The 17372-nt window shown below is 48.0% G+C and overlaps 1 protein-coding gene across 4 annotated transcripts in view; it reads right to left on the reverse strand.

Moving 5' to 3' along the window:
- GMPR (guanosine monophosphate reductase) overlaps positions 1-17372 on the reverse strand; it is a 60479-nt gene that overhangs the window by 39364 nt on the left and 3743 nt on the right. For 3 of the 4 annotated variants that reach the window (XR_009732965.1, XM_061398809.1, XM_061398810.1), the window contains exons 2-4: positions 12109-12228; positions 8247-8330; positions 2852-3025 (exon numbers count right to left, since the gene is read on the reverse strand). Coding sequence is in view for 3 of the 4 variants with exons in the window: in XM_061398809.1 (XP_061254793.1) it covers positions 2852-3025; positions 8247-8330; positions 12109-12228 (378 nt within the window). In the remaining variant the exon portion in view is untranslated. The remainder of the gene's footprint in view (positions 1-2851; positions 3026-8246; positions 8331-12108; positions 12229-17372) is intronic. The other variant, XM_061398811.1, reaches the window with a different exon arrangement.

Genomic DNA, 17372 nt, shown 5'->3' on the forward strand with positions numbered 1-17372 from the left:
TCTGGTCACTAACTACTGGAGGTGCACTGGAATGATCTGGAAAGATCTAGATCCCACTACCAGAGAGCAGAGGTAATGTCAACAGCAACCCAGAAGTACTCACCAGAAGGAATCAACAAAGGACCTCTCCTGCTCAAATATTTGTCCTACTTCTCCTACCATCCCAGTCATCACTGCACAGAGTTTGTGTTTAACACCAAATGTTTGCAGGGCTCCCAGGTCCCAGCAGAGGGGACGGGGTGTCTGCCCTCCCGGGAGGCCAGCTTTCTCATTCCTCCGTTGCCACAGATGACTAGCGGCAGAGGAGCCAGCTGGGGCCTCAGGACTAGATACATATCCTTGCTGGGTCACGACAGGAGCCTGAGGAAGCTGCCCAGCTCAGGACTGAGAAACAGGAGACTGGTCACGTGTATGGCCCAGTGGAAGGAGGGAGCTTCAGCATTAAAGTTAACAAGGATGGGGCATGTTTACAGGTCTCCAGGGGCAGAGTCTGGACTCTGAATTCTGACCACCCTGACCTCAAACCCCAGCTCTGCCACTCCACAAGGTGTGCCACACTCACAAGGGTGTGCCCTTGTGAAAATCCCAAAGTCAAAGGATCAGGAATAAGGCTTTCTCATCTGCAGTAAACTTGGGACAACAGTTCCTACTCTTTACAGAGATGCTGTAAAGAGAAAGTACAGAAGGAAGCCTCCTGAAACGGAAGAGTGAGACTGTCAGTCACTCAGTCGTGTCTGACTCTTTGCAACCCCATGGCCCATGGTCTGCCGGGCTTCTCTGCCCATGGGATTCTCCAGGCAAGGATGCTGGAGTTCACTGCCCTTCCCTTCTCCAGGGTACGTTCCCAACCCAGGGGTCGAACTTCGGTCTCCTGCATTGCAGGTGAATTCTCTACCTTCTGAGAAACATGCTGGTAAGTCTGGTAAGTCGCTTCAGTCGTGTCCGACTCTGTGCGACCCCATAGACGGCAGCGTACCAGGCTCCCCTGTCCCTGGGATTCTCCAGGCAAGAACACTGGAGTGGGTTGCCATTTCCTTCTCCAATGTATGAAAGTGAAAAGTGAAAGTGAAGTCGCTCAGTCGTGTCCGACTCTTCGCGACCCCATGGACTGCAGCCCACCAGGCTCCTCCGTCCATGGGATTTTCCAGGCAAGAGTACTGGAGTGGGGTGCCATCACCTTCTCCAGGAACTCAATAAATGGTGTTTCTTTATCAAAACCCAACAATGCTGGCAGCACTCTTATGGAGGTGAAATGAATCTTGCTGTTTCCCCCCCAACTTCAAACATGGTACAGCTGGTTGACCTCAGGACAATACTTGATGCTTTCTTCTCACTTGATTGGAAAGCATAAAAATACTTATCTCAAAAATTTGGGGGGGGAGGGGCTGCCCTGGTGGCTCAGTGGTAAAGAATCCACCTGGCAGTACAGGAGACAAGGGTTCAATCCCTGGTCCAGGAAGATCCCACATGCTATGGAGCGACTAAGCCCGAGCACCACAACTACTGAGCCTGTGCTCTAGAGCCCGGGAGCTGCAACCACTGAGCGACGTTCCCTAGAGCCCGTGCTCCACAAGAAAAGAAGCCTCTGCAAGGAGAAGCTCGTGCAACGCAACGAGAGAGTAGCTCCCGCTGGCCGCAACCCTATAGAAAAGTTTGAGCAGCAACAAAGACCCAGCACACCCAGAAATAAATAAAAATATATTTTTAAAATGTTCTGGAAATCCTTCACAGGTGATTTAACTTTGTCAACAGAAATATCAATTCTTGTCTCCCAACTTCCTTAAAATGATGAAATGTGAAGATAAATTAAAAATTTGTAAAAGGAAGACATAGAGAACAGACTTGTGCTTGTCAGGGTGGAAGGGGGACTGGGGAAAGGATGGTTTGGGAGTTTGGTATTAGCAGATGCAAACTATTATGTACAGAGTGGATAAACAACAAGCTCCCATGGTATAGTGCAGGGAACTATATTCAACATCTTGTGATATACCATAACAAGAAAGACTATGAAAAAACGTATATGTGCACATATGTATAACTAAAGCACTTTGCTGTACAGCAGAAATTAACACGACATTGTAAATCCACTAAACAATAAAATAAATTGTAAAAAAGAAAAGAACTGGGTTCGAAAAAACTTATAAAAAGAGAGGTAAATTATCTAGTGGTCAATCAGTAAGCACCATGTTAATTAAGACCAATAAAGACACATAATTACCATATAGATTTTCCAAAAGCCCAAATTTAACCCTAAAGCTTCTAGTTCTTTTTTCTATACATCTATGTTTCCCAACAATAACAGACACACATTCTCATCAGTAAAGGTGTAAAAAATTAGTAAAATACCCTCCTCAAAAGGTAGGGAAGTTCAAAAATAAAGATCCTAGATAAAGCAATACACCAACTGATTTGCAAATAATAGCTGACTATTGCGAAATGTTCATATTGTGGATTTCAACTCTCACAGCAGTTTTCTCCTAGCAAGGAGAGTAGGGCAGAGATGACAAATATGATAAAGAGAAAACCAACTGTGTTGTTTTTATTTTTTTTAAATAGACTCTGTTAAGCAGTGACATACACCTTGGTTTAAAGGTCTCATATGGTATGAGACACTTGATGATATTTAGCAGAGACAAGGAGCCGACACCCTATGGCGTTGATCTGGATTTTACTTTGTATAGCGGAGCCACTTCTCAGATCTTCGCAGCTGCTGCCTGTGCTTTTCCCACTGATTCTCAACTATTCTTCTAGAAAGAAGGCACCAAAAGCTCCCAAGAGAACACAGCTCTCCCAACACACCATGTAACTCTTTTCTGCTTCCCCATCTAGAGGGTCATCCCATTACACTTACCATAATGGTGTGTTCTGGAAATCTGGACCGGACCAGCTTCACGAACTCCACAAAATGCTCCGAGTACCCATTGGCCACATCCAGGCAAATAAACTTAACCTGTGGCACAGCTTCCAGGATGTTGCTCATCTTTTCCAGATCATCCTTCCCACTGCCCGAACTCACGGCTACATGCTGTACCGAATAAACCAAGAGGTATAAGACAGGAATGGTAAGTGGCGTTCAGAGGCCAGACCCTGCCTCCATCCACCCTCCAGTTCTGGGGACAGTACCGTGTCCGTCTGAGGTTCACCCTGATCACACACACAGCGGACTGGCTCAAGAAACGTGCAGCAGCAGAGGCAAAGGAGATTCTCACGGTCAGTTATCTAAACTGACCTTGTCTTTTCCAACACTAAACGGCATATAAATGCTAAACTGAGCCCTGCACCTCAGCCACACAATCTCATCCATGGCTTTTGTTTAATTTCCTCAAGCTTTCCACGTGGCCATCAAACCAGTCAATCTTAAAGGAAACCAACCTTGAATACTCATTGGAAGGACTGATACTGAAGCTTCACTACTTTGGCCACCTGATACGAAGAGCCAGTCTTAGAAGAGACCCTGATGCTGGGAAAGACTGAAGGCAGAAGAAGGGGATGGCAGAGGATGAGATAGTTGGATAGCGTCATCAATTCAATGGGGAGATGGTGAGGGACAGGGATGGCTGGCATGCTGTAGTCCATGGGGTTGCAAAGAGTCGGACCCGACTTGGCAACTGAACAACATCACCACGTGGAAAGCAGAACCACGTGGAGTGGCTGGTGCAAATTCTCCTCTTGGAGCAGAGGAGAGGCAAGGAGAACCAGGTGGCCAATCTGCTCGGGTTCCTCACGCCCAAGCCGTGGCCTTACCCTGAGCATCCCACTGAGATGGGGGTGGGGGAAGAGAGAGGGAAAGATGTCTAAAACCTCCCTGATAAAACTCCTTCCTGTTTTCATTTTTACTCCCAATACCACATTATCACAACATGCAAACTGTGCTCTCCCAGTGCAGGAGGTCCAAGTTCAACCCCTGGTCAGGGGAACTAGATCCCACATGATGCAGCTAAGATCCAGTGCAGCCAAATAAGTATTTTTTAAAAAGAGAGAAGAAAAATGACATACAAGTCTTAATGTCTCCAATAAAAAAGACAAAATGTCCCAAAGCACAAGAATGAACGAGACTGAAAGGATCCTTCCTGTCTGCGCTGGGACGTGTTTCCATCTGATGCCGCCACCTCCTCCTCCGTGATACCCTCTCCCCCAACCTTCCTCAGCACCGGTGCCTCAACCCACCCCTGTGCGGCTCTCAAAATCTGCTCTGTGGGTTTTAGTAGTTTATGCCTCATTAAAACTAGCCTGTGGGACTGTGCCCAGAGTTCGCGTCTCACGTTCTATGATGTATTTATTTTTTATAAATTTAAAATTTGTAAATTCAATATTTTAGCTCACACCTCTAAACTATAAACTGCCGGTGAGCAGCACATCTTACTCTCCTTTGTTAGTCTCCCCAAACCACAAATCACAACTCAACCCCACAGGCTGAGTGTAAAGCGACTGATAATGTGACACGCACCGACGCCCACCTTCCCTCCCATGACAGTCTGACCGGTCCCTAAGGCCACAGGTTCTGTCCCTCCCACTCAGCTCTGCTCTCTTTTTAATCTTTCATTTCTGTTACAGTTTTGCAGCTGGGACTGGAGACTGGTTAGTTTCTCTCAGTGCCACTGAGTTTACCATGCGTTCCCTTTTTAATGAGCTTTGACTTCGGTGGCAGTGGGGTAGTAAGTGGAATGATCGCCCTTGGTAATGCAAGCCCCGGTTCTGATTCGCAGCGCGCTGCTGGAAACTCACGCTCCCCAAACTTCCTCCAGAGAAGAGGGGGAGGAGGTGAAACAGAGATAATCCATTAGAATAAAGTATGCCAAAAAGAAAAGACTCAAGTGTGAGCCAGAACTATTTTATCTCTGAAACCACCTCCTCACCATTCAAAATCTACACACGGTCATGGCACAGCAAAGAAAAATAGCCAGAAACTAGTGTCACTTCAAAAGCGGTACAATATGAAGTCCTTTTCCAATCCAGATGATCTGACCATGGAGGAAACCATCTCCAGTGTAGAGATGTCTCTTCAGTATGGATGCAGGACCACCCAAGCGTGCCAGGATCAAGATGCAGGACCACCCAAAGGTGCCAGGATCAAAGACTGGCATGTTCTACTGGGGCCTTTATTATTTCCAAATCGCCTTTATTTTTTCTCAGTAACAGCTTTATTGAGATCTAGTCACACACACTTCATCTATTTAAAGTGCACAGTTTAGTGGGTTTTAGTATATTCAGTTGTGCAACTGTCACCACAATCAATTCTAGAACATTTCATTGACCCCCAAGAGAAATCTCCACACCCTTTAGCCCTCACTCTCAACTAATCCACTTCTGTCTCTACAGGTTTCCCTTGTCTCAACATTTCATGTAAATAGAATCATATACGGGGCTTTTTGTGTCTGGCTTTTTCACTTAGCAAAATGTTTTTGAAACAAGAGTGAAGCGGACCTTTAAAAGAATGACACAGACCAAGGACACAACACAAACAGTTGTTGTTGTTGCTCAGTCACTAACTCGACTTAGCACGCCGCGGCGACGGTGAGTAAAAGGACGTGTGCTTATCTTCTCCTGCGAGAGCATCAACATCACAACTAGCTGCTGAGCCGCCATGGGCAGGAGGACGTTGGAACCCTCAACAAAAGCTGATCAGAACCAAATACGCTCAAGATGGAGAACAAGCAGACTTCCACTAGAAACTGAGCCTGAGCACATGCTCACTGTAACACATCAGCAAGCTAAATGACACACCACAGGCACCGTGACAGTTCCAAGGCCACCCATCAAGGACCAAAGAGTTGGCAGTGGCCCAGTTCCTGGAAATCTCCACCCCCTCACCAAAATAGATGGAATAATCCTCCCACTCATTATCCTATGAAATTACCCAGGCCATAGAAGCTAGTGAAAGTGACAAGTTGAAAGTGTTAAGTCACTCAGCTCGTTGCGTATGATTCTTTGCGACCCCATGGACTGTAGCCCACCAGGATCCTCTGCCCATGGAATTCTCCAGGGAAGAATACGGGAGTGGGTTGCCATGCCCCTCTCCAGGGGATCTTCCCAACCCAGAGATCAAACTTGGGTCTCCCACATTGCAGGCAGATTCTTTACTGACTGAGACACCAGGAAAGCACCCCATAAAAGCTGCTGCTGCTACTGCTAAGTCGCTTCAGTCGTGTCCAACTCTGTGCGACCCTACAGACAGCAGCCCACCAGGCTCCCCCGTATCTCGGATTCTCAAGGCAAGAATACTGGAGTGGGTTGCCATTTCCTTCTCCAATGCATGAAAATGAAAAGTGAAAGTGAAGTCGCTCAGTTGTGTCCGACTCTTCTCAACCCCATGGACTGCAGCCTACCAGCCTCCTCCGTCCATGGGATTTTCCAGGCAAGAGTACTGGAGTGGGCTGCCATTGCCTTCTCCACCATAAAAGCTAACCACACATTTCAAACTTCCCAGGTGACACTAGTGGTAAAAGAAACTGCCTGCCAGTGCAGGAGATGTAAGAGGTGTGGGTTCAATGTCTACATCGGGAAGATCCCCTTGAGAAAGGCATGACAACCCACTCCCGAGTCCTTCCCTGGAGAATCCTATGGACACAGGAGCCTGTCAGGCTACAGTCCAGAGACTCGCAAAGAGTCAGACAAAACTGAGGCAACTGAGCACTAGCGCCACATTTCAAGGCCACTCTTGCCTTCTGAGATGGCCCACACTTTGTGGTATGTGTTCCTTCCAGATAAATCCACTTCTTACCTATCTCTTTGGGCTTCCCAGGTGCATGAGTGGTAAAGGACCTGCCTGCCTGCCAATGCAGGAGACATAAAAAATGTGGGTTTGATCCCTGGATCAGGAAGATCCCCTGGAGGAGGGCATGGCAACTCACTTCAGTATTCTTGCCTGGAGAATCCCTATGGACAGAAGAGCCTGGTGGGCTACAGTCCATGGGGTAAAAGAGTTGGACACGACTGAAGCCACTTAGCATGCAGCACACCCATCACTTTGTCTCTCATGAATTCTTTCTGCGATGAAACATCAAGAACTCGAGCTTCATGAGGTCCTGAAACCCCAGGGTGTGAGATCAGTTGAAAGACCGTGGGTTTGGTTGGGTTTGAGTCCCAGCTATGTGGGTCCAAGTCCCAGTCTGAGGTGAACAGTTTCATTTCCAAGGTTCCTTCATGTTGTAGCATGAATCAATACTGTATTGCCCTTCTTAGCTAAATATTCCGCCCTATGGGTATATAGGTTTTGTTTGTTTGGTCATCAGCTGATGGGCACTTGGGTTGTCTCCACCATTTGGCTACTGTGAATAGTGCTACTGTGAACATCTGTGTGGGCTTCTCTGGTGGTTCAGATGGTAAAGAATCTGCCTGCAATGCGGGAGACATGAGAGACCTGGGTTCGAGCCTTGGGTTGGGATGATCCTCTAGAGGAGGGCACGGCAATCCACTCCAGTATTCTTGCCTGGAGAATCCCCAGGGACAGAGGAGCCTGGTGGTCTGCAGTCCATGGGGTTGTAAAGAGTCAGACATGACTGAGCGACTAAGCATGCCTCAATATCTGTGTATAAGGTTTTGTGTGAACATGTATTTTTACACCTGTTGGGTCTATTCTAGGAATAGAATTGTTAGGTGACATGGTAACTCCTATGCTGAACCTTCTGAGAAATGGCCGGACTGTTTTCCAAAGCAGTGGCACCATGATACAATCCCACCAGCCATGTCGAGGGTTCCCATTGCTGCACACCTACACCAATACTTTGTGCTATCTGCCTTTCTCACTGAAGTCATCCTGGAGAGCATGCTGTTTATTCTGCTCCATCATATTCAGCTCCAATTATAACTTATTATAATTAGATGGGTTTTTTTTCTAGATAAAAGGCATGTTTGGAACAGACTCAATCCCTGGCAGGATTGACCTTGCTGGGACCTCCACAAGCTCTCATGACAAAACACTTCACTTTCCAAGGGAAAAAAATATGCTCCTTATAGGTAAATCATCATATTTTTTAAAAGGAGTACAGAACAGGTTTCCTTGGCAAATTCCTAGCACCAATCAAGGGCTGGGGACTCACTATCGCCTTCCCCAGTTTCTCTTTGGGACTGTGTCTGTTGTTATTGCTCAGTTGCTAAGTTGACTACAGAGCACCGGGCTTCCCTGTCTTTCACTATCTCCTGGGAGTCTGTGTGTCTATCTGCTGCCAACTCAAATCCTTTTGACTACCCTGATGATTTCCTTTCCAGGGCAACAAAGGCCATTTATAACCAGCGTAGAGTCTTACCTGCAGGCATTCTGGGTGATTAGCTGCAAAGAGCTTCCAGTCATCCAGGGTATAATGCTTGTGAATCGCTGTAAACATGGAGTGCTAGGAAACAAAATGGAAAGGCACCGTTAGGACGAGAAGTCAAGGGAGCCCTGCCCCGCCTTCCTCCATATGGCGAGGTTAAACCAGCAACACAAAACCATCCAGTGTTCCAGCCATTCACGCTTCGCTTGCTTTGAATGTGCTCCGAGGAGCCCCAAACAGAGGAAGGTGGAACCAGGGAAATCACAGGACCGTATTCCATTCTAATCTCATCAGCCAACACAGCATTCAAGATGTAGGAGGCAATGCCAAGAAGCAGGGGTGGGAGAGGATAGGGGAGGGTTCTGAGAGCCCTGGTCCAGCCCACACGTGACAGGCCAAGAGCAGCACAGAGGGCTGGTCTCCTGCTGGTCAGCAGCACAGCCGGAAGGCAAAGTGATGCTTCTTCTTCTTGTTCAGTGGCTATGTCACGTCTGACTCTTTGCAACCCCATGGACTGCATCATGCCAGGCATTCCTGTCCACTTTCTCCCAAAGTTCACTCAAACTCACGTCCATTGAGTTGGTGATGCCATCCAACCATCTCATCCTCCTCTGTTGCCCACTTCTGCCCTCAATCTTTTCCAGCATCGGGGTCTTTTCCAATGAGTCAGCTCTTCACATCAGGTAGCCAAAGTATTGGAGCTTAGTGATGCTTGTTGCTGCTGCTGCTAAGTCGATTCAGTCATGTCCAACTCTGTGTGACCCTATAGACGGCAGCCCACTAGGCTCCTCTGTCCCTGGGATTCTCCAGGCAAGAACACTGGAGTGGGTTGCCATTTCCTTCTCCAATGCATGAAAGTGAAAAGTGAAAGTGAAGTCGCTCAGTCGTGCCCGACTCTTTGCGACCCCATGGACTGCAGCCTACCAGGCTCCTCCGTCCATGTGATTTTCCAGGCAAGAGTACTGGAGTGATGCTTAGTCAACCCAAAAGAACCTCAGCTTCTATGCGAAAGCTTCTCTTTGTGTTCACGATCTAAACATTTCCTGATAAAAGCTAAACCCATCCATCAGGCAGCTGGTATTCTTGAGGGAAGGAAGTACATAAATCCTAATTCTAAAACTATGACCATCAACCCAGTAAGGGTTTACTGAACATCTATTTTGCGCAAGAACTTCACATACGTTATTTCATGTACTTCTCAGAACAACTTTGTACAACAGCAGTAACTTCGTGGGCAAAGACAGGACTTAAGAAACTGACATTTAAGAAACTTAACAACTGCTTGGCCAAAAGTGGGGCAAAGGACAGAATCAAACTCAAATCTGAATCCAGAACCCAGGCTCCTCCTCCTCCTGTATAGGGGCCTCACTCCTAACTTCTCTCAGTCTATCTCCCCCATTAAAAAATTCTCTGACTTTACTGATGCACGGAACTAACTCAGCATTCTAGAAATGGAAAATTCATAGGACCCACACATGATTAGCTATTTCAATGAACACTGTTTCATTTATGGAAAGTCTTTCCTGTGCAAATGGGAAGAGCCTAGCAAGTTCTCTGTTTCTCATGAAACAGTAATCTGATATGTGAATTAATCAGGGCTATTAATCACTCCCTGATTCCATGCACTTTTACACAAATACAGAATTCATGAAGAGCAATGGCTGATCACAGCAGAGTGAGGGAAAGATAGGGAGAAAAAAAAACACAAATTCCTTTTCCAATTAATTTGTTAGCCTCCGGCCCAAAGCTCAGTGGGGGCTGAGGGCGGACAGATGATGCAACTGATCCTGGACTCAGACCTCAGGCAGACCACCCCCTACACTATTTGGTGAGTTCATAATTTGTTTGAAAATCTTCCTTCTAATCACTGGCTAATAATGAATCCCAGTACCTCCTGAGGTTAGTCATGCTGCCCACAGCAAGAAGCTCTTTCAACTAATTGGATTTATCTTTTCACTTGGCAGGCATTGTCTACGGAAATAGATGCACAGACTCTGAGCATCAGAAGCGCACATTTCACATCGATGATGAGTTAAGATGCACTGAACCTTGAATCCAATGCAGAGGCAGATGCATGAGATGAAGGTTCTGCCCACAGTAACTTTGCCTTTATTTTCCCAAGCCCAGGATACTAGTCCCTTTACAGGCAGAAAGACAGCAGCCGGCTCCAGGGACCTTGAGCTTATATCAGTACTATTATCTGCCAGTGTAAGTTGGGAGGCAGGTCCCTGATGCTGGAGCCAGTCTGGGTTTGCATCTCGGCTCTATGTCTATTTGCTGAAATGCCTTGGGCCAAGTGACCTCTCCTCTCTGTCTCTGGTGGAGTTGCGACCACCTCCTCCACATTCCATCCAGTTCTTGGCACCTAAGGTTTCTATATTGTGATATAATAAATGCTACAGAGCAAAGTGATTCTGTCTTTTTAAAGGTGCCGTCACTCTTCTACTAAATACGACACTTATCTAACATTATAATATGGCATGACATCCGACTTCGTTTTGTATCTCTAATTTCCAAAACTATCACAGGCATTTTCAAGGAAGAAATGGATGCTGGTCTGAAACTGAGCGAGGTCTTGTGAGGCTTCTGGGCACAGCTTTTCAGTGTCCCCCATTGCTTTGATTATAGGAAACAGCCTTCCTCAGCCTCCATGACCTTCCCTGAGCTCCAATGGGCAGATTCAGTTACTGATCAGGCAAGGGAGGGGAGACCAGGGAGCAACAAACAGGGAAGAGCAGCCTGGGAGCAAGGTCCTGTTTCCCCATCAAAGGATACACATGACTATATCTTTGAGCTATTTTTCGGATACTGAAACACCTACCAGGTGGGAGAAGTTAATGATTAAGGATGGTATGCTGCCCACACTCCTGGTGGCTCAAACAGTAAAGAATCCGCCTGCCAGTGCAGGAGACACGGGTTCGATCCCTGGGTCGGGAAGACCCCTAAAGAAGGGAACGGCAACCCACTCCAGTATTCTTGCCTTGAGAAGTTCATGGACAGAGGAGCCTGGTGGGCTACCGTCCAGGGGCCGCAAGAGTCAGACACGACTGAGTGACTAACACTACTTCTCACGCTGCCCACAAGCCTGTAGACCGCAGACAGTTGGACCTGAAGGTTGAAAACATTGACTCCTATGTACCTCGCCACCAACCCATCAGAAGAATGTCTGAGAGCTGATCACACCCTCTTTGAACAATTACTACAAAACCTGTCACTATCTTCCCCAAGTGCAGACACACAGTTTTGAAGACATTAGTCCACTGTGTCCCCCTTTGCCTGGCAAAGCAACAAGTGTGTTAGTTGCTCAGTCAGTGACACCGTGGACTATAGCCCCCAGGCTCCTCTGTCCATGGAATTCTCCAGGCAAAAATACTGGAGTGGGTTGCCATTTCCTTCTCCAGGGGATCTTCCTGACCCAGGGATCGAACCCAAGTCTCCTGCATTGCAGGTAGATTCAATGGCAAAGCAATAAAGCTATCCTTTTCCACTTCACTCAAAACTCCCCATCATGGGATACATACGACAATATCTTTGAGCTATTTTGCAGATACTTGAAACACCCTCCAGGTGGGAGAAGTTAATGATTAAGAACGGTCTCCAAGATTTGATTGGCACCAATGTAAAAAGAAGCTGAGCTTTGGGCATCAGATCTAGACCATCTCAATGAATACAAAGTCCAGACTCCACCTACCTTCTGATGGAAGAGAGAAAAAGAAGGGCCTCCAGCAACAATCAGACTCAGAACCAATTAGTTTGGCCAAAGTGAATGACCTGAAATGTCTCGCTTTTCTCCTCTCCCCTATGTATGACAACCTGTCCAGTGTGAGCGCCAGAGGGAAAAAGCCCACCGTCCTACCTGTGACATCACCACTGCCATCTCAAACGTCCCCACGGTGTCCATGTTGGCCACAATGATGGGAATCCCCGAGTAGGTCTGCTTTGAGTTCCGAAATGTGAAGGTTCGCTCAAGGTCCACCTATTGCAAGAGGAAAAAGAAGTCTTTGGTTCTTTATGTGATTGGGGCAGAATTTCTAGAGTTTGGAGCGAATGAAAAGACACAAAGGAAGTGTATGTCCCTGGGTCCTCTTAGGGGTTGGGCCAGGGGCTCCAAACACAAGCGAGTCCCTGAGGAAATGGAATCATGGGTTGTTATCCAGGTGCAAAAACTGAACCCAGCTCCTTACAATCCTCAAGAAACCAGGACAAGGCACCGCATGTTCTGCCATCAAGCCCAGCCTCCAAACTGGAAGCTCTCTCCTTCAATAGCCTCTCCCATCCCCCGCCACCTTCTATCCCCAGCCTGCTTCATGCCAGCCCCAAACATCCACACACAAGTCACTGTTCTCCACTTCTGGAGGGACGGTTCCCCTTCTGGGAAAATCCACTCCAGTCTCCCCTGCCATTCAAGACCCTCCCTTTAATTCCCACCTTCAGAGAGAACTAGGCCTTCACCCTGCAGTCAGCTGCAACCCCCATTAATCCCTTTGCCCTTCAACCTTCTCCACTGTTTCATGACTACCAGCATCTTTCAAAGATAGCCATGTCTGTGCACATAACCACTGGTTTCTGATTTGCAAATACAGCTCCAATTCTACCCTAATTCCAGCTTCAGGGTATTTATGACTAACTCAAGTGATCGGGAATCCAGAATGAGAGCTAAGCCAGGAAGGCGGGCTCAGCAAAAGCAGTGAGTAGGGCCAGGTGTTCGCCAAGAGCTGCTGCTGCTAAGTCACTTCAGTTGTGTCCGACTCTGTGCGACCCCATAGACGGCAACCCACCAGGCTTCACCGTCCCTGGGATTCTCCAGGCAAGAACACTGGAGTGGGTTGCCATTTCCTTCTCCAATGCATGAAAGTGAAAAATGAAAGGGAAGTCACTCAGTCGTGTCCGACTCTTCGTGACCCCATGGACTGCAGCCTACCAGGCTCCTCCGTCTACGGGATTTTCCAGGCAAGAGTACTGGAGTGGGTGCCATTGCCTTCTCCACGCCAAGAGCCAGCAGAATTGAAATCATGGCCTCAACCTGGGCCAGATCTCCGGCTGCCATACAAAAGCAGCCATGTGTGTGCCCAGAGGCAGTGCTCATCCTACGCCTGCTCTTATCTAAGGACCGCCCCCCCACCCCCCCCACACACACCACCCCCCCACACACACACACACCACCATAGGCTCCACTTCCCAGGCTGGTTTCTGGCTGGGTTTGGCCAATGGGGTCACTGGTGGGGCAAGGGAGGAGACAGGCCTGGGTCCAAGAAGAGTAGTTCTGCAGACCCCCTCGGCCCTGGCCTGCCAGGTCATGGTTCTAGCTCACAGAGTGATCCCAGGCCTTGGGACCCTCCCCTTTGGAAGTGGTTTCTCTGCAGCCAATCTCTGGGGTCCCTCGTATCCCCTCTGGCATCTCCGCTGAGCCATGCTGCCTCGCATTAAATTTCCTGTTTTAAATATTCAGTCCTGTCTGTTTCTTTAGTCAGACCCTGCGGGACACGGCCCGCACAGAAGCAAGGGGACGCTTTCCCAAGGAGAACTGGCAGCACAAACCCAGGTGTGAATCCTAAGCTGCCGCAAGAATCTGGACCTACATTAATCCCAGCTGACTAAAGACCACGGCAATAATCATTTCCTACCAGTGTTTATCTAGAGCCTTTTATTTTTCGTTGGAAGTAACTTTCTCTTCTTTTAAATTTATTTTTTAATAAAAACTGCTTTACCCTGTTGTGTTGGCTTTGGCCATACACCGTGAATTGGTCATAATTATATTCTCCCACCCCTCGTCCATCCCATACTTCTAGGTCATCACAGAGCCAGGCTTAGCTCCATGTAATATAGCAATTTCCCACTAGCTATCTGTTTTACACATGACAGTGTACACATGGCTTCCTTGATGGCTCAGTTGGTAAAGAATCCGCCTGCAGTGCAGGAGACTCTGGTTTGATTCCTGGGTTGGGAAAATCCGCTGGAGAAGGGATAGGCTACCCACTCCAGTATTCTTGGGCTTCTCTTGTGGCTCAGCTGGTAGAGAATCTACCTGCAATGCAGGAGACCTGGGTTCAATCCCTGGGTTGGGAAGATCCCCTGGAGAAGGAAATGGCAACCTGCTCCAGTATTCTTGCCTGGAGAATCCCATGGGCAGAGGAGCCCAGTGGGCTACAATCTATGGGGTCGCAAGAGTTGGACACAACTTAGTGACTAAACCACCACTACCACCAGTGCATACATGTCAATGCTACTTTCTCAGTTTGCCCCACCCTCTCCTTCAGCCGCTATGTCCACAAGTCCCTTCTCTACATCTGTGTCTCCATTCCTGTCCTGCAAATAGGTTCCTCAGTACCTGAGTCAGTTGTAGTGAGGTGGATAAACCTAGAGCCTGTTAGAGTTAAGTGAGTCAGAAAGAGAAAAACAAATACCGCATAGTAACACGCATACACAGAATCTGGAAAAAACAGTACCGATGAACCTATATGTAGGAAGTAACTCTCGCTTTGCCATGAGCATGTCAAGACACCAGGAGACACCTATTTGTAGGAAGTAACCCTCACTTTGCCATCAGCATGTCAAGACACCAGGGGACACCTAGGTCTTTTGGCCTTTTCGCATCTCCTGTTCCTCCACACACAGAAGGCTTCCTGAGCCAATGAGGTCATCAACATGACGACATCGGCCTTAAACAGCATCAGCGAGGGGAAAAGAGATGCTTGACTGCGGGGGCACTGGTGGGAGGCGGCACATCCCTTTCCCCCACTTCCTTTATTACCATGCTTGGTTCTACTTCAGTAAAGCAAGTTCGATCTGCATCCTGAAAGATAACTGATGGGAACTATTAATGGCACCCTTCTGGGCTGCTAATGGCCCTCTAACATTTTGGCTTTGCAGGCTCACGACAATCAGGATTTCTTGGTCTCGAATTACTAATACTCCTTCCAAGAAGCATGGGAGTAGCGGCTACACTCTGCACCTGGCTGAGCTCACAATGGTATTTTTTTCTCCTTGGCACTCCAAAAACCTATAGGCAGTAGGCAAAAAGCTGTTCTCCGTGGAAGAGGTCAGCCTTGACAATGAACCCTTCCCCTCATGTCTAGTCTCTTCCACATGGCAGAGTCTATGCAATCCTTAATTCTGGGAATGAGAAATAAAATATCTGCTCCGACCTTATGTACATGGACAGAAAGACACACACACACACACACACACACACCCCCTAAAACAGACCAGTTGTTTGCTGAGAGAAATATTTTAAATATCCTAGCCACTAGAAACTAAACTTGGCATTTAATCTGCCACAGCTGGTCAAGGCACCAAATATAGCACCTCCAAACCCCCTCTCTGCCAAGCCTGATTTGAAAGGGCACATAAAGTAATAAGCCACCCCTCCTCCACCTCAAAAATACATGTTTCTACTGCCCTTGCTTCCCTGGTGTCTCAGACGGTAAAGAATCTGCCTGCAAGGCAGGAGACCCAGGTTCAATCCCTGGGTCAGGAAGATCCCCTGGAGAAGGGAATGGCAACCCACTCCAGTATTCTGGAGAAGCCCACAGACAGTGGGCTATAGCCCATGCAGTCGCAAAGAGTCAGACACGACTGGGCAAACACACTTTCACTTTTATCACAGTCAGCCCTACAGCCCATTGTTTGAGGACCCAAAAGTACAACCAGAAGCCCATCTACCACATTTCTAAATATCTCAATGCCAGGAGCAATGTGTAAGAAGCTGCTGCACAAATTTTGCTCTGTCCTCCTTCCTGGACAACAGTTTCATTCAGGGCCTAGAAAGTACTAGAACATGGCATCATGGGAGCCAGTCCTGGCCATCTCCTCTCGCACACATCCTTTTGTGCACGCAGGGACACTTCAGTCTACATGCTAACATCCACGTCCACACGCCTATCCCTCAAACAGCAGTGACCTGGCCACTCTCTGAGATAGAGAGGCGAGCATCTGAGCAGCATGGCTGGCCCTTAGAAAGCGCACCCCGGGAAGACTCCCCACCCCCACCCCCCTGCCCTCTTGCCCTGTGCAGGCCCTGGAATCAGTTCAAAGTCATCTGGGCAGGAAATCCAGGGTTCTGAGTATCTAGAGCACGGCCCAGAGGGAAAGGCCCAGCCTTCAGCTCTGTCCAATGAGGAGGGGACAAAAATGGGGTCTGGGGCAGGGGCCTCTTTGGCCTAAATCTATGGATGGTGCCAATTAAAGCAATTCTCTGACTGCGTTACTTGGTACCTATAAGGTTACTTGCTTACCTTGGACTATAAGCGCAGGGCAATGCCTTTCCCCTCTGTGGTCTGAGTGGCTCAAAAGGGTGCAAATAATTCATGTCTGGCTAAGGGTAAGGATGGGATTGTGTTTTGGCTCCCAGTCTCTCAGGGCACTGTGTGGTGGGCCCCAGCCCGGCCCTCTGAATGTGCCTGGCCCCCTGGATGTTTCACCATCACGTGTCAGGATTCAGGGAAGCACGTGTAGTCGCATACCACCACCAAACCACAGTGCTCCACTGTGGAAAGGCTCCAGTGGCCAGCCCCGGCGCCTGTGTGCGCATCAGAATCACGCACGATGATTCCCAAAATACACATGCTCAATCCGCCCCAACCTCCTAAATCAGAACCTTTGTGATGGAGACACTGTGTGTACCTAGGAATGTCTTCCTAGGTGATTCTGATGCATTCATGAAAAGCAAGCCTAGTCAAACCCTCCAATGTTACACAGCCACATTTACAGAGGCTGTTACAGCTGGACTGTCTCTTCCAAAAGGCACTGAAATACCAACCAGTTCAGTACCTGTGAACATGACCTTTTTGGAGATGAGCTCTTTGTGGGTAATCAAGGTAAGATGAGATCATTAAGGTAGGTCCCACTCCAGTATGACTGGTGTTCTTATAAAAAGAGGGAATTTGGACAGAGACACAGCAAGGGAGAATGTTGATTGACGGGGAAGGCAGAGACTGAACAATGCTTGCAGCCAAGGAATAACCAGGCTGTGAGGCAACAACATGAAGGCAGGGGAGAGGCAAGGAAGATTCTCCCTCACGCTCTCAGCAGGAACCCACCCTGCTGACATCTTGACCTGGGGCTTCCAGAACTGAGAGACAATAAACCCCTGTTGTATGAGTCAGCCAGTCTGTGGTTCTT

This window comes from Bos javanicus, chromosome 23 (genome assembly GCF_032452875.1).
Source record: "Bos javanicus breed banteng chromosome 23, ARS-OSU_banteng_1.0, whole genome shotgun sequence".
Taxonomy (NCBI): Eukaryota; Metazoa; Chordata; class Mammalia; order Artiodactyla; family Bovidae; genus Bos; species Bos javanicus.